General features: G+C 44.9%; 1 protein-coding gene across 5 annotated transcripts in view; it reads right to left on the reverse strand.

Moving 5' to 3' along the window:
• LOC149340777 (CLIP-associating protein 1-B-like) overlaps positions 1-22,572 on the reverse strand; it is a 167,592-nt gene that overhangs the window by 133,912 nt on the left and 11,108 nt on the right. For all 5 annotated transcript variants that reach the window (XM_089549631.1, XM_089549629.1, XM_089549630.1 and 2 more), the window contains exons 4-9: positions 20,086-20,129; positions 19,380-19,436; positions 16,371-16,462; positions 10,227-10,302; positions 8,222-8,322; positions 1,846-1,922 (exon numbers count right to left, since the gene is read on the reverse strand). In XM_089549631.1, coding sequence (XP_089405757.1) covers positions 1,846-1,922; positions 8,222-8,322; positions 10,227-10,302; positions 16,371-16,462; positions 19,380-19,436; positions 20,086-20,129 — 447 coding nt within the window. The remainder of the gene's footprint in view (positions 1-1,845; positions 1,923-8,221; positions 8,323-10,226; positions 10,303-16,370; positions 16,463-19,379; positions 19,437-20,085; positions 20,130-22,572) is intronic.

Raw genomic sequence — 22,572 nt, forward strand, 5'->3', positions numbered from 1 at the left:
CTCTCACTAACCCTCTCTCATGCGTGTGTGCTTGAGCAAAGCGATACACACCACCTCGTGCCCTAGGCGACTGCTATAGTCCACTAAGCACACAGAAGGAGATAAAATAAAAAAGAAGCAAAACCGAAAAATGAGCGCTGTCACTTAGAAATAACGCGGTGATGAGAGGGTAAAAAAAAAGATCGGCACAGTCGCCAGACGGCCGACCTTCGAAGGCCCGCTCTATCGTCCGCCCATTCGTCGCGCGCGCCAGGACCACAACGTGTGGCGCAAGGTCGCCCCGCAAAACGCCAACGGAGCAAGGAGGGGACGCCCCAAACGATGCGATCGACGCCAAGCTCGTTAACACACACACACACACACGCACGCAAGGCCGTGTGCCGCGCGAGGCGCTATGTATACGCAATGCCAGCCTGCCTGTCAATGACGCGTTTCGAAACGAAAGTAGACGCGAGGAGGAAAGAGTTGTGGAAACCCCGTTCGCCAACAGCTGTGCGTTCGTTTTCCAAAATCAAGAGATATAAGTGCGTTCGTGTGAAAGGTGAGGGGAGGGGCAACGACGCCAATGTCACTTGGGCACAGGTGACTTTTTCCACCACAGTGTTTTTTTTTGTTTTTTTTTTTTATCAGAGCACGGGCGTACATGTAATGCAATGGCGGCAATAAGCTGCGACGCGCTTCAGCACGATGGCTGCTCGACACGCGACGAATGGCGCGGCTAGCTTCGCCCGCATCACATCGGGGGAATATTCCTCGCTACGGTCTTCAGGCCACAGCGAAGCCGTGTGGACAACTGGGCAAAGGCGAACAAAAATGGCTTTGCAGTGCTTCCTGGAATGATTCCGACCTTCAAATGTTTCGGCATCCGAAGCCTTCGGTCGCCAAGAACGCCGAGAAGCGACCAAAACTAGCCACGCGGCGCGACCTCCGCGACTAGAGGCCCACGTACAGTACGTTCCACAGTTAAAGGGAACATGCGATCACGTGGCCTCCGTGCTTCGCGAAGCGCTGCCGCTGAGAGCCAGCGAGAATGCGTGTCAACAGGCGCACGCGCGGAAAGAGCAGCCGGCCGTGCTTACTGCGCATGCGCCTTGTGCCGCCGGCTCTCGCGGCAGCGCTATGCGAAGCGCGGAGGTCATGCGATCGCATGTTCCCTTTAATAGCGGACCGTACTGTACAGTAAGTGCCGGTGCATACTAACAGCAAAAACGCTCGAAGCTCGAACCACAGTGACGCCACTTGTTCGCGCTGTGATCCTCCAACGCTGAACATCAATAATACTTTGATTTGAGCTAGTTGGTTGTAGCATGACATGTTTACGCAAAAGGCGTACTGGCGCTAAAAAAACGAAGACAACACACACAACAGGACAGGACTGGCGCCAACTTCCAACTAGTTTATTCACAGAAAAAACCCCTTAAGAACCACACTGCATGCAAAAAGATACAGACTGGAAAAAGATTGGTCCGTTTGGCACGTGCATCTTTGTTAAATCACCCCTTGTTTCTGGTTTGTCTGTATCTTTTTGCATGCAGTGTGGTTCTTAAGTGGTTTTTTCTGTGAATAAACTAGTTGGAAGTTGGCGCCAGTCCTGTCCTGTTGTGTGTGTTGTCTTCGTTTTTTTAGCGCCAGTACGCCTTTTGCGTAAACATGTCATGAACATCAATCCCCGCAGCAGTAGTATGGCCAAACTTAGTGTGAAGCTTGGTCCTGAAAGCAAAGCCCTCGCATTCGCTGTGCATAAACTGTCCCCGTAGATGCAGTGTCTTCTGGTAGCTGTCAGGTTGTTCAGTAAGGGAAAACGTGGAGGCAATAAAGAAAAAAACATGCTGCTCGGCCACTTACCAATGTCAAGTGTGGCAGTTGGCAGGAGCTGCCCAGAGCTCTTCACCTCGTCAAACTTGTTGAACAGTGCCTGCAGCCTGGATACATGGTAAGAAACAAGGGAGAGAAAAAGAAAAAAAATATACGTATACACAAACAAAAATTGTAGGGCAGATTACACTCTCGTGTAAGACGTATGACACAGCGATACTGTTTGAGCTTGGTTCGACTAAGTTAACTGTGATTATACCGAATTTACTCGCATAATGACCCATTCGCGTAATGATCGCAGCCCCGAATTTTGTTGGCAAAATTCAATTTTGTTACTCCCTGCGTAATGATTGCACTCCAAACTTGCCGCTGCAAATTTGTTGTGTGCCAAGTCTAGCCGACGATGATTATACTTCTGTCTGACAGATGGCACGTCAGCGGCAGCGGCAGCCGCCTGTTGGCTGACCTCCAGTCACACGGGCAGTCTAAATGCGCTTATGATTAATCGCGGATACCAAACCTAACTGCGGTTATCTCAAATCATGGTTCGCTGTTGTCACAAGGCTTGCCATCATTCTAGATTGTGGTGCAACGAAGTGACGCGGTGATCCGGAGCAATGGGACATTTGCAAATATCTTGCAGCGCAGTTGGCACAGTGCCGAGAGTGCCGTCCCACAGCGCTGTCCGGTTGCAGCACTGCCTCCACAGCCCAATAAATCGCCGCGCCGCCCGCAAGCAGCCTGCGCCAAGGAAACATCTCTACGGTGGATCCCCGGCACCAGCATCAGGAAACCGTGCTAAACTTTCTCGTTCTCGTAAATAATAAGCCCTGGGATACGGAAATGTGAGAAATGAAACCTCCTTGAGGGTCGCTGACCTGTAGCGAGTTGCTGGTAGGAGTAATAACTGCGATACAAGCTGGTTTTATGTTCGCAGCCACGTAGCAGCTGCCACCGTTGCAGTGCGACTGACCCGAACTGCTTGCACGCCAGCTCCGCTGCTAAGGCGTTTCTGAAACCGATCGTATGTATTGCTTTTAATACGAAACAATTAGGTTGTCCGTAAGGCAGCGCCAGAAGTTGACCATTTAGTATAGTGATGGTCAATTCGAAAGTGGCATCCACTGTGGCTTCGATACGAAACAAGATAGGCCTAGCAACGACTAGGGAGTCGCACACGAGAGCGGCGGTGTCCGCCGCGCTCGCGGACAGCACCATTGCGGTAAACGCGCGGAATCCGGTGTTGCGAGTGTTGCGAACGTGTCGCCTAATTTAACGCTGCGGCAGGGACTGGCCATTTTTGAGCGTAACGGCGGCAAAATGCGTAGCTTGAGCACCGCGGGACGTTGCTGTTGTATTACACAGTTGCTGCGCCTTCATTGAAGGCTGCATAAAACCACCGTCGCGTGGCACTATATACACTGCCTATTTTAATGCGTTGCTTTTAGAACATGATTTAGTGCGAAGAAAGTAAGTTCTTGAATCTGGCCAGCTCGTGTGCTTTTCGCACTCTACCTTCTCGGCTAACGACGTAAACCGAGGTCACCAAGTTCGGTTCGTGATAACCGCGTTTAGCGGCGTAACTGCGGGCAGTGTGCCCGTGTGACAAGGGTAGTCTGACCTGCAACTTGTTTGCATTTTTGGTGCTCAAAAATTTTTTGTAGAAAATTTACCCCGCGTAATGATTGCATCCCTAAATTTGTGTCAATTTTGTGAAAAAAAAAAACAAAAAAGTGCGACCATTATGCGAGTAAATATGATACTCGTGATTCCACTCCCCCCCCCCCCCTCTTCAAGATCAATGAACACTCAGTCATTAGCACGTACAAGTGTTTATTTCAGTAGCAGCATTCATTCGTCGTCCTGGTCGTCTACATGCGGCACCTGTTTTTTTTTTTTTGTATTAGTTGTCGTCCGCTCCGACAGGGGGCGTCAGGCGTCCGTGGTTGATAGAGTTTCTGCATATGTTACCAAACGTAGCAGAGTTGCGCGTAGTTCCGCCATCTTGCCTGTCAAGCAACCGAAGATATGCGTCGAAGCCGCACTCCCTTTCTGCAGGCAACATGCCTAGCACATCACTGACCAACCGTGGGTGCTTTTCCAAGGTTTGTAAACCACTTTTCACTTGATCGCAAACAAAGAGCATCGAAACAGCTTACTGCATAACCCAGACAAAAAATACAGTCAAGAAAAAGAGCTGCTCTTTCTGGCATGCCGTGAGCTGCCGCAGCAGCCAATTTCCATAGTCACTTTCCCAGAACTATTTACCTTATAACTTAAAGGTGCACTGAAGAGGAATCTGAACTCGTCTTTTTGCCGCGGGAACTCAATCTACACGTTCTGAGCATTCTTAGAAACGTCGATTTATTGCCCTGTGTGGCTGATTTCCCTAATTAAATCGAATTAACGTCCGGCTCCTGCCTTTTTTTTTAATTCTCCCCCCCGTACGGTGGGCGGAGTCGACCAACGCGCGGAGTCTTTCACTCAGTCCCGTGGCGGCTTGCCGCTCTGCCATCAGCGGAGTAATACATAGTAATCCGTAGAAGCAAATAGTCCGCGCGTATTTTTATTTCTGCGGGCTTATTTTGCGACTATATATATTATCTGCGAATGAAACTATTCATTCACGGAAACCTAAAAAACAACATAAAGCGAAAGCAAAGCCTCCACGGAGCTGGCTGAAAGCACTCCACGCGTTGGTCGCCTCCGCCCACCATACGGGGGAGAATTCAAAAATAAAGGCGGGAGCCGGACGTTAATTCGATTTAATTAGGGGAAATCGGCCACACAGGGCAATAAGTCGAAGTTTCTAAGAATGCCCGGAACGTGTAGATCGAGTTCCCGCGGCAAAAAGGCGAGTTCAGATTCCTCTTCAGTGCATCTTTAAGGGCAGACTCAGTATTCTAAATACGCCGTACAAATACAGCATTCATTCATCTTTAATCGCCGGATCTGCGTTAAAAAACCTGTTTATAGTCCCCTTTATTGAATCCGAAACTCCTGCAAAAAGTTATGAGCCGGAACTAAGAACAGTATAAAATCCAGAATACAGTTTACTCGAAACTGGAAGAACATTAGCATCTGAACTAAACAATCAGATGCCTAAACATGTTTCCCTTGCTTAAATTGTTTGCCATTCAGGTTTTATGCCAACAGGGATAAATATGCAACACAGAGGTCTATTTTAGCGCTTAAACAGCGTACACAAAAAAGCGCAGAGCCACAAGTTCAGCCTGTTTTCGATAAAGAAACCTCAATGCAACTTATAGCACAAACAAACAAAAACAAAACAAACAAACAAAAAACAACATTGCGAGAGCTACACACATGAACCGCAGCGAATGCAAACAGCGGTTGGATAGTGGATATGCTTCGAAATTGGCCGGCTGTCAATCCAGTTCGCTGCAGCGGCGGTGTCGGGAATTACAAAAAGTGTCCCTAGCGTCGCCTTCTCCGCAGTACACGGTTGCTTGGACACCGCGTGATGGCACTCAACCAATGGAGTCGCGAGCGGCATTTTGAAAACAGACGCACAACTCTGGTACCTTTGGTAGCATATACAGTAACTCTAGTGGGTGACTAGGGTGCCTTGATGCCCGCTTGCCTCCGCTTTCAAGGTGGGGACACCCTTTGTACCACCCCGCGCTGCCGTTTCCTCCTCGCAGCGGCATGTTGGGTCCCACGCGCCGGTCGTGCACAGTGCGCTATGCGTGTAGCGTGGTTTGTATGCGGTTGCGTGGCGACTGGAATAATGCGACAGAACAGGAAATATGCAGTACACGGTTGTTCCACTAGTAGCAATAATATTCTGTCACTTTTGGGTGTTTATTATGCATGGTGTAATCGCTCTAACCAAACGGCAACCTAAATGCAATGACAGACTGCTATGTTCACCAGTCACTGGCTGCACTGAAGAAGGGCAGCGGTTATTTGGTGTTCCTTCGCACTTCTAATTTAGAGTGCCATGGTCGCCGAATTCAGTAGAATTATGCTGCATTTGTTGTTCGTACGTAAGGACGGTTCACAGGGCCCTAATGTTCTCAGGCATGCCAGAAGCGCGGAGGATGACCTGCCAAATATAACTATTTTTGCCTAGTTAACACCACCTTTTTTCAACATTCTTTGGGATCCCTTCTTCTTATTACTGCGCCATATGTGAAGAATTCCACACAGTAATGACAAATTTCTCTTCAAAATGCTCCGTCACCACACCGTTCTCAGGTGTACAGCTGTGACATGTCTGAAACCCATTGGTCATACTTTTGCAACTGCTTGTTCTTTAAGAGAATCATGCAGACGGTTGAGCTTTTCTCTGAACGGTGTTGACTACATGTAGATTAATGATGCGATGAGATGACGTATTACTGATTCGTAGTTGTTAACCAGCCTTATTCGAGGACAAATTGAACTGACACATTTATTTTTTCTCTTCAAAACTTCAAGAAAAAAATTATCAAAAGCGACTGATTCAGAAAGTAACCTCACAAAATCAGCCTCTTATTACCAATTCGTTTGAATCCCATTATCCCTGCCACGCTAAACTAAAAAAGGGGAGTTGGAGCAACGCGGTACCGTCTGCCCCAGTTTCCAAAAGACGCTGGCTCGTCGCCCCAGTGAGTAGTCGTCAGGCAACACAATAGATCTCTCATTAAGGTATAGGTCTGGGCTCATTGGAAAACCATGTTTGGCGTAAAGCGCACAGAAAGAAGCGGACGAGTCAACAAGACAGACTAGCTCTCATCCCCACAGCTGTCATTGAGAGAAAAAAAAAAAACGTAAACACTACGAAATGCCTGCCCAGAAACACGTGCGACAAATTTTACTGATGTGGCTGTGTGATGTAAACGAAAGGAGCCTTTTTTCTTTGTAGTGGAGAAAAAAAAAAAGGCTCCTTTCATTGGCGTCACGCAGTCACGACTTTGCTTACCAACGCACAGAATGTAGGTACGCCGCCAGGATATTCGTAATGAGCTGGCGCAAAGAAGTAAAGGGGTGGCGGGAGGGAGTCAGGATGTCTTCGTGACATAAATATAAATGAATTGAACAAAATGCTTGATGAAAGCTCACATACTCGCGTTGGTAATGCAGCTCTCTCTCTAATAAACACTTGTGCCCTCAATTAACTGTGTATTCCTTCTTTTGGAGCGGCAGCACACACTGGAGTGAAGGCTGGCTATGCCTTCAGCTGCTCCATTATGACCTCGCAGTTTGTGCATACACTCACAAACTGCACGGAACCAGTACGGCAAGGCAGTAAGGAATACTGGCAAGACCCAGTGTGACAGTAATGCCTGCCCCACATGGACTTCGGCTATAAACGATAAACTCAAGTTTCTTTCACACAACCTCACAAATATTTGTACTTTTCTGCCAAAGAAACGTGCCTTTTTAGTCAGGGAGCCCACAGTTAAAACAGCATTTGTTTTCCGTGCCAAACAAGCAAAACCTCGATTCCTAACTCGAAAAAAATACCCCCAAGCCAGAAACAGGAATTAAAAATGGGTCACTGTGCAGCTCGCAAAGCTGATGCAGCTAGGGTAAATTGTAGCCACCATAGCGTGGAGGCCAAAGCAATAGCCGACACCATTTTGCTACTCGAATAAGACTAGAGGGTCCTCAACTGAAACTCCCACTTAGCAAAAGAATTCCCCCCCCCAACCATTTTTATTCAGTCCTTATGTTGCCCGTGACGCTAAGAGTCTAGTTTACGTGACCCAGACAGTCAATAATGGTCTAACCTGTAACCATTTTTGGAGTGAAAAGCGAAGTGAGTCATGTGAGTACTTCACAGTGAGAGGGCTCTTTTCTTGCTAAAAGGTGCAGATCAGTGACCATGGAAGGACGGCCTTATGTGGGAATTAATGTCCCAAAACTGCACAATTATACGATGCAGGCTGCTGTACAGAGCTCCAATGTGTTTAAGAATCCCCTAAAAGTTGAGTAATTTCCAATAAAGGGAAGAGAATGTAATTAATCGCTAGCATCCCCCTTACTGCAGCCATAAGGCTGACTCTTCCAGAATATCAACACGCATAGGAAAAAAAAAATCACACAGAGGGCTCTTCATTAATTCTGACCCCCTGGGATTCCCAAAAGCATGCAGACATTTGCAAAGAACATGTGTGTGTATTCTCTTTTTTTCATTTTACCCCAATCAAAATGTGGCCACTAGATCCTACAGACCCAAGCTCGGCAGCAAAACACCTTAGTCACTGTGACTGGTGAGTGGATGGGTGCAGGTGGCATGACATTGATTACCTTGATGCTTATGCAGGATGGTGGAGCAAGTAGGCAGAAATTCTTTTAATGCACAGGAAGGGGTAGGAGGGGCAAGAGAAAAGCGGATGAGGGGGGGCAGCCATTCTGCTGGCCCTGCTGTGAGGCAGAGGACAGGAGCAGCACTCACTTGGCAGGTGGTATGCCGTACTTCTTCCCAAGGTCTAACCGCACCTTCTCCCCAACGTGCATGTAGATGACCACCAGGGTCTGAAATGCTGTGTCACGCACCTGGAAGACGGAGAAAGCGTCAACAGCAGCGTTCTTCAAGCACAAATGCGAAGAGCTGAAAATGAGAACTGAAGCAAGAGCTCCTGGACCAGTGTCACCAGAATACAAACTACGTACACAGCGAGCTATGGAAAGAAAAATGATAGGTGTAATGCTAAGAGATCGGATGTGGGCGAAGTGGGTGAGGGAACAAACCGCTGGTCCTTAAGGGTAGTGGAGTGGATTCCAAGAGAAGGCAAGCATAGCAGGGGGGCGCAGAAAGGTAGGTGGGCGGATGAGATTAAGAAGCCTGTGGGGATACGGTGGCCGCAGTTGGCAAAGGAGAGGGTAAACTGAAGAGACATGGGAGAGGCTCTGCAATGGGTGTAGTCAGACTGATGATGATGATGACTGTCACCCTGCCTGATTAAATATTGAATTCGGCTCTTAACTTCCTTGGTTAGCAACGTCATTAGACATCAATGAAATTAGCATAAATTCATGCATTAGTTGAAAAAAACGGCCTCCTGGAAAGCATTTTTAGTGAAGTAAAAAATAGCACTGCGTGGATTTCTGTAATGACGATTAAAAATCCTGAACGGTTGTTTGCTCAACAAACTACCATCACTATGAGCTCTAAACAACACACTCTTCGCCACTGAATACCATGAAGGTAAAAACGGCACTTGCTGAGGATAAGTGGGCAGAGCTAAAGTGATACAATCCAATCCTGCTACAATGAATGCTGCTACAACGAAATTTCCACCACAATGAAGTATTTTCAATTCCCTGTCAGCAAACCATATCAGGCAATGCAGTTATAACACCCACCAATGAACAATTATCGGAATGTGATTCTGCTTCAGCCAAGTTTTTGAAATAAGCAGTCAACTTTTTTTTTTATTTGCGCACTTTCAGAGTCACGGTTGACATTCCCAGCAAAGCACACATGTCCACGTAATGATGCGATCCGGAGCACAACAGTCACGGTTCTGCTGATGGCTTGGACTCCGTGCATGCGACCCACAGTCGCTTGTGCAAGGCAGCTTTCGGCTAGCTTGCTTTTTCACTCGCTTCACTGATGAAAGCATGACGAAAATTAGCTGCGTGTTCATTTCGATGTGAAGTTATTGTGTTCGCACTAACTGGCAACAATGTTAGACCTTTGATGATAAGCGATGGCTAGTTTCAAAACGGTTGCGATATGGCTTCAGCGGTGCGTAGCCAATCCGCTGTCACCCAGCGTGCTGGCAGTCCGCGCACTGTTGCAGATCATGTACTGCTTGCTCAGTGTCCCTAGGTGCTCAGTGTCCAGCGCATCTAACTCGACGTGCACATGACGTGAACGCAAGCCTACCTTGTAGACTCCGAAAGGCCCCTAGGCAGAGTGGTCTCAGTAAAAATTCTCGCAGGGTGAAACAGGGATGCTTTATATAATGCACGCCGAAAAAAAAAAAAAAAAAAAAAAGCATTTTGGTAGCCAGTGCAGCGGGTGCATTTATTACGTGAATATGTCCATTGCTCGAGATTTGTGGGGCAGTACCACAAAAATCCCACCATAGCGCCAATTTTGAAAGCGCGAAAGACCAAAGATGACAGATTTTTTTTAAATCGTCCACGAGCCATCCAGTACTATCTGTCAATGTTCAAGTCTGATGTCCCCAATTCAGCAAAATTTGTCATGGGTCCCGTGAATTTCATTGTAGCGGGATTGCACTGCTATTACATCTGGCTATCTCACAGGCAGGTGACGGAGGAACTATGATCAAAAAAGAAGTAATAATTTTCTTAGGCTCTTGGGTCAATCCTACACCACGTGCACACTGATCTTGCTTTGAATGGCTTATTCCCAACGTTTGAATGTCTGAGAAGACAAAGGCAGTCACAGCAAAATCTGCAAATATACCAAAATTCTTTTACTGTACCTGGGAATTGGGATCCCCAAGCAGCTTTGCAATCAATGGCATAAACTTCATCAGGGAGAGGTTCTGAGAGCCATATCTGAGTAAAATAAAAACATAGAAGAGCACAAATAGTCAGTACACAAGCTGAACTAGGCTTTATATTTTATGCAGTGACAGAAACGCATTTGTATGGGGATTATCTCAACAAAATTAAAGCTTTGCAGTACCACTGCCATGAAGTGAAGAAGAGCGCTCTATAGAAATGCAGAGCAACATGTATGAATGGGTAATGAGACAATGAAACAAACGTTCAACAGTATTCTTCCTTTGAAAGTTTTGTTATTCTAGCACTCTTGAGTGACCCGTGTGGACCATCTCATAAAGAGTAAATCCAGTTTGTAATGTGTCATGCACCCACTTTACTGCAGCTTAGCGTGCCTTACTTGAAGCACAAGCATGGCTTTCTGATGGTCAGGTGCCCAACAAACCTCAATGCAGCTTGCCTGAAAGACTGATCACACTGTCCACCAAGCCCATGTTTACCTTTGTTTTTTAGTGCAAAAGCACTTCTAGCCTACTGAAAGCGATTTCGACGATGTCTCACACGAAGAAAATGAAGACTCAGTAAGAGAAATGGCAAATGGACCAAGCAAAACTCTATTTTGGGGATGGCCCTGCAGGGTAAGGAAGGCAACACATGGTATGGCACATGAGGCATGTCCCAAATGTGGTTAGGTCACTTTTTGGCACTTTTTGGTTAGGTCATCATTTTGGCAGCAGCGGCAGCGACGGAAGGACGTGTGCTAATCTGCTGAATTTCTGCAACTTTGCAGTGTCCAAGGAACGCCGCTGTATTTTTGCAAGCTCGTCTTCTGCAAACAACTGCTGCAAATCAAGCTGAGGCGGGCCACAAGCGCACACGCAAGCCTTCTGATAGCTGGGTACAGCTGCACTTGGATTCACCGCCCCCAAGCCCGACGCCTTCTGATTGAACTTCCCTCTGGTGGTGTGCCGAGTGTCTCGCATCATTTTGGCAGCAGCGGCAGCGACGGAAGGACGTGTGCTAATCTGCTGAATTTCTGCAACTTTGCAGTGTCCAAGGAACGCCGCTGTATTTTTGCAAGCTCGTCTTCTGCAAACAACTGCTGCAAATCAAGCTGAGGCGGGCCACAAGCGCACACGCAAGCCTTCTGATAGCTGGGTACAGCTGCACTTGGATTCACCGCCCCCAAGCCCGACGCCTTCTGACTGAACTTCCCTCTGGTGGTGTGCCGAGTGTCTCGCATCATTTTGGCAGCAGCGGCAGCGACGGAAGGACGTGTGCTAATCTGCTGAATTTCTGCAACTTTGCAGGTTGGTCAAAACTTTCTTGCTTTTACTAGCCTTGACCGCGCAGCTGTCGCTGCCTCGCTGCTGCCACTGCTCTCTGTAGTGTTTGTGAAGTTCTTGATCCGTTTCATGAAAACATGCCCCCAAATAATGAAAAAGAATGTTTGGCTTGCCATGGCGCTCTGCCTAGCACTGGTTTCTTGAGTTGTACCGAATGTAAGAACGACTATCATGTAGGGAAATGCTCCGGAGTAACTGCAGCTTTCTTCAAAACGAAGGAAGAATCGCTTCAGACAACGTGGAAATGTCCAACATGCTCAACCGCAAGGCTGAGAGGAGCTAGCGGCAGAAAATTGAGTACCGACTCTGACATTCTAGTAGCTCTCGCCAGCATCAGTGCAAAGCTCGAAGCCTTAGGCCCACTGTCTGAAAAGGTTGATGGAATTGAATCCTCTATTAATATGATGTCTTCAAAGTATGATGAAGTCCTTGAGGCACTTAAACGGCAAGATCAGGATATAAAGAAATTGAACAAGCGGGTTGACATGCTCGAGGAAAAAGACCACAGTGAAGAGGTGGCAAAGCTCCGCGAGGATTTAAATGAGCTAGAGTGGAGAAATAGGCGCCTCAACCTCGAAATTCATGGTGTTCCCGAGAAAGATGACGAAAACCTGCTCAATACTGTCAACGAAATTGCCCAGCAGATAAAGGTACCTGAGCTTACCGCAGAATCAATCGGGGCACTGCACCGGCTGCCCGCCAAACAAGGTAAAGCACCTGGAATAATTGTTCGTTTCCTCCGACAGAAAGACCGAGACTATTGGCTTTCACAGAGTAAGGCAGTGAAAAACACAAAAGATTCTGTGTTCATCACAGAAAATCTGACAAAGGGGAACAGAGAACTTTTGTTCAAGACGAAACAATGGGCCAAAGTCTACAACTATAAGTTTGCCTGGCATCACAACGGCAAGATTTTGCTCCGCAAGGCAGAAGGTCTTTCCGCACAGGTCATACGAAGCGTAGACGATCTCTCAGAGCTTGAGTAATTCTTTTCCTCCCATTTATAAAGAGTATTTAGAGGACCCTTATGCGTCATGTTTGAGCAATGTTTTAAACCAAATGACTTGTGTTCGCTTATCAAAGGAAGACCTGCATCAACCCTTACCTTCTTGCACCTGAATATGCAATCAGCCCGAAATAAGAGTGATGAATTTTGTGCATTTCTAGAACAATTTGACTTCGATTTCACAGTCATCATGATGACTGAAACGTGGTACAGTGACACCAGTGATGTTATGCATCTCAATGGCTACAACCCAGTAGTTTTGAACCGTGAGTGTAAGCGCGGCGGTGGTGTTTGTCTATATCTTAAATGTGGAAATGGCTATGAAATTATGAGTGACTTATCACTGTCTACTGATCACTATGAAGCTATTTGTGTAAAGAGTGGTAATTTTGTGTTCTCTGTCATGTATAGGCCACCCGAAGGTGACCTAAACAAGTTCTTTAGTTATTTAGATTTGGTGTTTTCCTCTGTAAATCAGTGTAACTACACAATGGTTCTTGGTGGTGACCTTAACATCGACATTCTCTCTTGCACCGCGAAACAAAAAGAGTTTTTAATGATCCTTGAGTTGCATTCATTTTACAACGTTGTAGAAACCCCTACACGCGTTACTGCAAATAGTGCAACGGCAATTGACTTATTTGTTACTAATATTCTTGATAATAATATACTTAGTGGTACTGTAACAGCAGCAATTAGTGATCATTTACCTATATTTCTGGTTGCCGATCAGAAACTTATACCCGCAAAAAATTGCATGCAAAGTTTTATCATTCAGGATGTTACAGAACATACACTTCAGCTGTTTCGAAGCGAAATAGCTATCACACACTGGCATGACTTGCTATGTTACTCTTCGCCCAATGAAGCTTATGACCATTTTATTTCACTGTTTTCTTCAATATACAAGAAGCATTTTCCATATAAAGTAGTAAAGAAACCCAAACGTGCACGAAAGCCCTGGATGACTAATAAATTACTAAAAATGATAAAGGTTAAAACAAGGATGTATCACAATTTTCTTGAGAGTCGTGACCCTGAAGTTCTAGAAGATTTTAGAAAATACCGGAACTTGTTAAATAAGTGTTTGAAGCGTGCAAAACGCGACTATTATGCACATCTCTTTGACGGAATTACGGATTCTAGACAAGCATGGAAGAAACTCAGTTCAATTCTGCCTTCCAGGCATCAGACAAGAACTTTGGAATTAAAAATCGATGGCCAACAGTACGAGGGAAAAGCACTAGCAGAAAAATTCAATGATTATTTTCTCTCATTAGTTGAAAGTCCTTACAACACCGACGCCCAGCGATATCTATCTGCCCCATTAGAACATTCCGTTTTTTTGAATCCTACTGACGAGAGTGAAGTCCTGAATTTATTCCATGCTTTGAAGAGAAGCAAATGCGAGGATATAGATGGAATAAAAATGCAGCCGGTTAGCTTTGTCATTGAACTTATTGCCCCATACCTAACCCATATTTACAACCTAGTTTTGTATACCGGTGTATTTCCAGAGCAACTAAAGACTGCTAAAGTGACAGTAGTGTACAAAAGTGGAGAAAAAGATAACTTAGGAAATTATAGGCCAATATCAATATTACCAATATTTTCAAAACCACTCGAGAAAATCATCTTTATAAGACTCACTGGTTTCTTTGATGCTAACTCTGTTATTACATCATCGCAATATGGCTTCCGGACAGGTAGATCTACTGAGACAGCTATACTTCACCAAAAAGAATTAATTTTAGATAATATTGAAAGGAAGCTACTAACACTAGGACTATTTGTGGATTTCTCCAAGGCTTTTGACAGAATCAATCATAATATCCTACTAGACAAACTGTCTTGCTATGGTGTTCGTGGTATTTCTTTTAATTTGGTTCAAAGTTACTTGACAAATCGACATCAAGCAATATGTATAGGAAATGAAATGTCCTCATTACAAAAAAATAAGCATGGCGTACCTCAGGGGAGTATTCTCGGCCCACTGTTTTTCAATGCTTACATCAATGACCTTGTATCTCTAGATAGCACCATAAATTATGTTATATACGCCGACGACACCAGTACATTTTTTACAGGAAGCAATCCAAATGACCTTGTCAAATCCGCCAACCTATTCTTGGACAAACTATGTAAATGGTCAAGCGCTAATAGCCTAAAAATAAACTGTTCCAAAACAAAAGCAGTTCTCTTTCAAGCTAAACAAATGTTCGCATTAATCCACTGAAGTTCGATAACACTGAAATAGAATTTTCTTCATCAGCAAAATCCCTGGGTGTCGTTTTTGATGAAAACATGCTACGGGATTTTCACGCCGAAAACATACAAACTAAACTGTGCAAAGCATTAGGTATATTGAGAAAAGTACATTTTTTACCTGTCCCCCAAAAACTAATGCTCTATAACACGCTTTTTGCACCTCATCTCTTATATTGTCATCTTGTTTGGGGTACTGGCACCAAGAAATCACTAAATAGATTGGTTACATTACAAAAAAATGCAGTTAGAGCCATTTCAAACTCTCCATATAATGCCCACACTTCCGACCTATTCCTTAAATACAAGATTACTAAAATTTCCACGCTTTATGATCGCCAGTTGCTGTCATCTTTGAAATCTGAAATCCATAAAAATATAACAACATTACGAGCCGTTGCAAACTTGCAGATTAACATATCATCTCGCTCCACCCGCCACCATGAACACTGGCACGTTCCGCGATCACGTACTAACTACGGTCTCCAGATGCTTCGAAACAGGCTGCCTAGTACACTTAGCAAATATAAGCTAACGGAAGAGCAGCTGCGGGTTCTAACCAAGAAAAAATTATTCGACATTATTAACTAATCTATACTGTAAGATTTGATTGTATTTTTTAACTAATGCACTCATTCACTGTTTTTGCACTTATCTTGTTCGTATATTTTTTTCCATTTGTTCCTTGTTATTCTCCCCATCATATATATTTTATGTCCTTCTGAACTGTCGTGCTTGCTGCCATGTTGTTTGGGGAGACGGGGCCAGTCAAGCTGCCCTTGATGCAGCTTTTATCCCGTCACCCCCGCCACACCTCGTACATGCCCTGTACTTGTTGTGGGAAATAAACTGAAACTGAAACTGAAATGTGCCCTTGGAATGACCTTGGTCGAATTTGATTGCCGGTGGATCTGGGTGTGCTTGGGTGAAAAACAGGCTTGACCTAGTCTTAAAATGGAGTTGGCCCACCTCCTAAAATGTGGTTGGCCCACCGCCGTAATCTGGGTAGCCTACTCCCAAAAAATTTGAGAACTAAGTTGACCCACGTTTGGAACCGACCTGAGACACCCCCAGAATGGGTTTGGCCCACCCCCAAAATTTGGGTGGCCCATCGTGCTTTCGCACAATATTTCGTGCTCAGCAATGCCAAACCGCTAACCATTTTTTTATTCTTAGAATCCATTACAGATATCATAAAACCTGTACCCGGAAAAGTGTCAAGCTGAAGGCCAATTCTGTTATTTTCAAGGCAGTGCTCTAGCAGTTAACGTTGTGTTCGGAAGGCTGGTGATTTTGCGCAGCTTGGATTGACAAGGACGCAGTTAGCGAGGACAGACACAAACGGGTAAAGGTTAACATGCTATGTCCGTGTCAATTAAAACAGTGCAGCTCTCGTAAAAATTAAGTTCCAACAAGCCCAAACTCAAGCACTTGGTGATTTTCACCTCCTTGATAAACATCTCCAGAGTGCTGATAAACCAAATGCTCCCACCATGTCCACTCACGTGTTTATGGTCTCCTGGAGGCACAGAAGGATTTCTTCTCGTATCCTGAAGTTTTTGTGGCTGAATGCTGGCATCATCTTTTCTAGTATGTACTGGAACCAAAAAAGAACAACAATAAACAAAAACATTGCGACAGAAAGGTTTCAGAACTAGAATACTACCCAGTTTTACATCCGAATAACGCACAAACTGAGCAAAGACAATGATAAGATGATGCAACAACAGGCACCATGCTTAATATTCCAATGTATGAACATTAAGTGAGCTAAGTGACAGCTTGCATAAAGCAGAAGCATTTAAAACAAGTTAGAAGCAAACAAATCTAGCTGCCCGGAAGCCTTTGTCAGAATTTGGGGAACACCCTGAGGCATTCTCATCTTCAGAATAATGAATGTAAGAATATTTAAAATGGTCATTTAAGTTTACTTTTTTACAATTATACCGTCACGTGGTGGTGACAATGCTGGGCACAAACTGAAACAAACTCTATAAGTGCTGCTTTGCACCCACAAAGAACTCAAAAACTTCGCGGCGGCAATATCAATAACTTGCTGAGTAATATTCAAAAAAAAAAGAAATGCTGCCGCTGTTGGCCACGCTCAATTTAAAGAGAGCAAAGCAGTTTAAGACAAGGAGCAGAAAAGCAGAAGCATCTAAATTAATCCCGTACAACGCAAACAGCTGCATGTGATTGCAATCATTCGAGATAAATCTGATAGTGCCTCTCATCACAGCCGTGCAGCCGTGCCGTGTGCAGCAGGTTTTGAGCACAAATGTCACAAAGCTTCCCACAAATACGCAGCTCTTAACTGTTTTTCGTTTCTCTCTACAGTGTGAATTCTTCACATAATGATATCAATGCAAATAATGCAAGTTGATCCAGCTCTCATGGATATTAACTGTGCACTCCGTAGAAGGCTTAGCACTGGCATTTCGAAGCTCTGAACAGTGAATTTCACAGAGCTGACATGAACTTCACAGTTGGACTAAAAACTGGCTAGTCTCCTCGGCCATCAAAGTTTTACTTAAAAAGGTTCCAAGCAGCAGTGGCAAGCTCTACTGCAAAATCATGTCAAACTTTTCAGGCTTAAGGAATTCCGACGTTTTTCAAAAGATGCTGCGGAACCTCGCGAATTTTGGCTTTCATCCCTTCCTGCCTAATATGAACTTGAAAAACAGTATGCAGATACATTTAAAGTTGCAGTGAAGAGGAATCTGAACTCGCCTTTTTGTCTTGGGAACTCGATCTACACGTTCGGAACTTTCTTAGAAACTTCGACTTATTGCCCTGTGCGGCCGATTTCCCTAATTAAATCGAATTAACGTCCGGCTCCCGCCTTTATTTTTTGAATTCTCCCCGTACGGTGGGCGAAGTCGACCAACGCGTGGAGTGCCTTTCAGCCAGCTCCGTGGAGGCTTTGCTCTCGCCTAATTTTGTTTTTTAGGTTTCCGTGAATAAATAGTTTCATTAGCAGATAATATAGCCGCAAAATAAGCCCACAGAAATAAAAATACGCGCGGCCTATTTGCTTCTACGGATTACTCCGGATTACTCCACCGATGGCAGAGCGGCAAGCCGCCACGGGACTGGGTGAAAGGCACTCCACGCGTTGGTCGACTCCGCCCACCGTACGGGGAGAATTAAAAAAAAAAGGCGGGAGCCGGACTTTTAATTCAATTTAATTAGGGAAATCAGCCACACAGGGAAATAAATCGAAGTTTCTAAGAATGCTCGGAACATGTGGATTGAGTTCCCGCGGCAAAAAGACGAGTTCAGATTCCTCTTCACGGCACCTTTAAAAAATGTCCAAATTCAATTTAAAAAATGACTGACAGCACAGTGAAACTGTGTGATACAAGAAGTTGTGGTATGATTAGGCTCAAAATAATTTCGCTAAAAGGAAAGGCGGGGAGGGGGTAATGCATACATGAATTCAGATGGTCTGGGGACTCCAAAAGCACCCCAAGAAACCCAAGTGTTCCATGAAAGCGAGTTTGAAGACTCCTGCTTTAGACAGCTCAGTCAGAGAACATTTATTCAGACAAGCATGCTACTTCACCAGTAGGGCAAGGAAAACTAGCTTCGATCAAATGATAGCAATCACCATAACGGTTCTTTTCCCCTACCGCAAACAAAGAGTTGGCAGGTCATTTCTGTAACAAAAGCTTTAGGCTTTCCCTGGGCAACATACTAGGTGTTCCTGCTAAGAGCTTAACTAGCATTTAAAAGAAAACTTTTCAAGGCAACAACATATCTTTACCACAGGGGCATCAACAGTGGATCAGAAAACAGGCAGATTTTTGGGCAGCAGCCAGCAACTGCCACATAAGTTTTTGCATTTCAAAAAAAGTCAAAAGTTTACTGAATGCTGCACCTTGAAGGCTTCTGACCTTTTGAGCATGTAAAGCCACACACAACTACACACACTTCTCAGTGGTGTGAAGTCTCACTTTTTCCCATGACACATGAGCTAGAAGAGCAGGACATTGCTTACTGTCTTACTGTCAAGGCAATAAGCAGCATGGCACAGATGATGCTAACTTACACAGCCTTACCACTTACAAGGGAGGCAGCAAAGGCCTAGCCATGTCTAACCACTGACCTGCTGTTTTGAAAAGGGGCATGAGACACACTAGCCACCAGGAGGTGTGTACTGCTGGGTGTGGTGACATGGCTTCAGTTTGGTGAGCAGCTTGAGCCATAATTATCTTTGCCACAGCAATACTGCTAGATGCTGGAGTATCACACTCGTTAGTGCACCACACCTCAACTCATTACTGACTGCAAAAGACACCCGTGTGCTGTGCGATGGCAATGCATGGCAGTGCACAACCTCAGGGGGTCGAAATTAATCTGAAGTCTTTAACCATGGTGTCTCTAAATTTGGCTACGGGGAAACGAAACGCACAGTAATTGTCTCAATCCTCAGTGGACACCTCAAACACTCCTCACAACCCCACAAACAGAGTTCTGGCGTGCAAAACCCAAGTACACCCAAGACAACTGACCTGAGGAGATGAAACTGTCATAAGCTTCATAGTGAAGAGCTTTGCCTGTTCCCGCACCTGGAAAGAGTCACGGGCCAAACCTCTATTAGGCCTCAATAAGGAATATGCTCACAAAATGAATTAACAGAAAGAGAAAAGAAAACAAAAAAGGAGAAACTACTACTGCAAAATAAGTGGACTGTTTTCCTTCAATGTCATTTACACAGGCTGACAAGGTGAAGCCTTTGACAAAAATATGCAGACCAAAGGGTTTGCTTGCTTCTATACCAAGCAGCACGACTCTCTAGCTGCACTGGAAATTACAAACACTTGAGGGGTGAGTACGAGGGTTCATCTCATCTGACAGACATGGAACAATGACAGCCACACAGCAAGGTTAGGAAAACCTAATGGGATGACAAAGGCTGCACAAACAATGAGCAATTATTCATGATGCAATGACAAATACCGCAAACTGCCACGCATAAGAATTCGATTTCACTTGAAAATTAAATTATGCTTTCAAGGGTGCACAAAAGGCTTGTTGCCTAGCAAGAAACAAGTGTAAGAAATGCGACTCTGATAAAACTATTTAAAACAGTTCCTTCTTTACATTCATTTAATGGGCAGATTATAGTGTGCACGATACCAATACTAAGCAGCCACAGTGATGACATTCCGCACATAAGCAAAGAAGACGCATAAGCAGCATGCCTGGAAGACTTACAGAATCTTTGCTGTCACCCATCCTGTCAACGGCCGCTGAAATTACTGCAATAAAGAAGAAATAATATTACACAATCTTAGAACATTGTAGAGTATGCTTAAATGACTACGAGTGGTATACAAAACACTGGCAAATGCTTGCACATAGCCAATATGCGCACCAAAGTTTGAACAAAGATGGAGCAGACTGCACAACGAAACAAGTTGTTATAGCCAAACAAACAAGTGCTGAGCAGTGAACGGCCAAAGAAAGGTCTGCAGACATCCGAAAACACTGACATAATTTGAGTGGGATGAACATGCAGGTTGATTATCTGTAATAGCTACAACAGCTAGATTAGAGCGTTTTATGAGCTTGAAGCTTAAACACAAAACACATGACTTTATACTCTTCAGATAAGACCCATCTGGAAAATGGCACATATACTCGTGTAAAGGGCGCACTTTTTTTTTTTTTTCACAGTTGTGACAGGCTGTGGCTCTTACAGCAGAGCCCCAATTCAAGGTTTCCCTTTTAAGCATCAACGCGCATTTTTACAACAAAAATTCTTGCGCCTCGGAAAATTCTTCAAATACATAATGCATTGAAAGTATAAATGATACGTCGTACCCTGATGATCAGCACGAAATAAATAGCCGGAGTAAAGCTGGTTGCTAGATCACTTTCCTCTCAAACATCACATTGCCCTCAGTTATCAATCTTCCAAAAATCTGGAGCTCAACTGACAGTAATACGGCTTAGCCGACGATTCAAAGCGACACTCCACACACGCGACCCGTCACCCACATGCATCGATGTGAGGTGCTCTTAACCTTGCTTGCTTTTCCACACACTTCACTGCTTAAGACCTGGCGGAAATCTACATGTTCATTTTAATTTAAGGTTACTGTGTGATGGTAAACAAGGTTACAGCTTTCAGGATAAATTGCGACTAGACTCAAAGTACCTTTGCTGTGGCTTCGATGCGAAGGACACTAGGCCTAGCAACACTGTGTGATCAGTGTGCTATTATGGCGCATACGCCGCAAGAAAGCACACCACTAGCGAGGGTGCACCCCACTCTAGCTTTTGTGCAGCACATCATTTTGCCCTTTCTGGAGCAAATGCCGAGCACACTAGATGAGTTAGCAGCACAGAGGCACAGTGTTGATCAAATGTTTAGGGGAATCTCCCAAGGTGGAGTAGATCTGTAATAAGGGAGTAATCACTCACCGGCATCCACCCAAGCGCAGCCATACGGCTACAAAGGAAAGCTATACAGCTTCCACAGAAACTTGCTAGCTAAATAAAAATTCATCCCAGTCTGGGGTTTGAACCCGAAACCATCACTTCACCGGAGCAGTCACTCTACGAAATGAACCGAGACATCTAGCAGATGGTAGGGCAAGAGCAAATTGATCAATAACTTGAAGTGGGAACACTGTTGGTCAGATGTTTATAGAACCTCCCAAGGTGGAGTAGATTTGGAGTAGCCTGTATTCGCAGTTCCAGTCGGAGTCCAACGCGCTGGATGACACGTTCATGGCTGTACCGACAGTCATAGGCAGTTATCGTTGTCTATTAGCGACCAGAGGAGCCTGATACACAGGCAAAATTATGCACACATGAAACAATTCCTCAGACTGACATTTTATTTTCTCTGCGAATTACTGGCTGCCAAGTTGGGGGTGTGGTTATTACATGGGAGTGGCCCTATTTAGGACTTCGTTAAGGAATACTAGTTAGGTACCTCATAAGAACGTGTACATAAAATCCCGACCAACATTTCGACCTATGCAGTTCAAAACTTCGACTCTTAGGTCTAAAGTAGATGACAGCAATATCGAGCAGATTGTTTTTTTTTTTCAAATGAAAGTTAGCTTTTTCCGCCTAATGTACACGTGAGCTGGCATTGCTGTCCCAACTAATCCGTCCTCTGCCGCCGTCCCATCTGTGATTTAAATGCAGGCAATTGGATTGATTGGCTTGGATAGGCTTGGTTATTTGACCTCCAAGATTGCCACTCAAGACAACTGCACGCTATTCATTGCCATTGAGATACCTACAAAGAACGTGGAATCATGCTGAAAGCGAGACAGCCACAGTGTCCACCACGCAGCACAGACGACGCAACCCGTGGTACCGTGCAGATGAGGAGGGAGGGGTGCATTCAGAGGCACTCATTACCGCTCACTTCTTCCCATCGGTTACTTCTCTTGGTCTTCACGAGTGTCGTTTCCCGTGTGGAAACAGACTGCTTGCTTGGCGCGGCACAGTGTTCGTGGCATGACATGCACCCATGTCGCACTGTTTGGTATACTACAATGACAGGTGGTGTGGATATGATGAAAGCATGATTGGCACAGATACAGCCTAATATATTATTGCTGGTTTAAAGATGGTTTCTCGCAGAAAGGTGCTTCTTTTTAACTAGCCAGATTTTTCTATCTGTTGAATTATTCGGACTATTTTCCGGGTTTCATCAGGTCCAAAAAATTGGTCGACGAA

Source organism: Amblyomma mixtum, chromosome 6 (assembly GCF_055824585.1).
Source record: "Amblyomma mixtum isolate Tamu chromosome 6, ASM5582458v1, whole genome shotgun sequence".
In the NCBI taxonomy this organism is placed as follows: Eukaryota; Metazoa; Arthropoda; class Arachnida; order Ixodida; family Ixodidae; genus Amblyomma; species Amblyomma mixtum.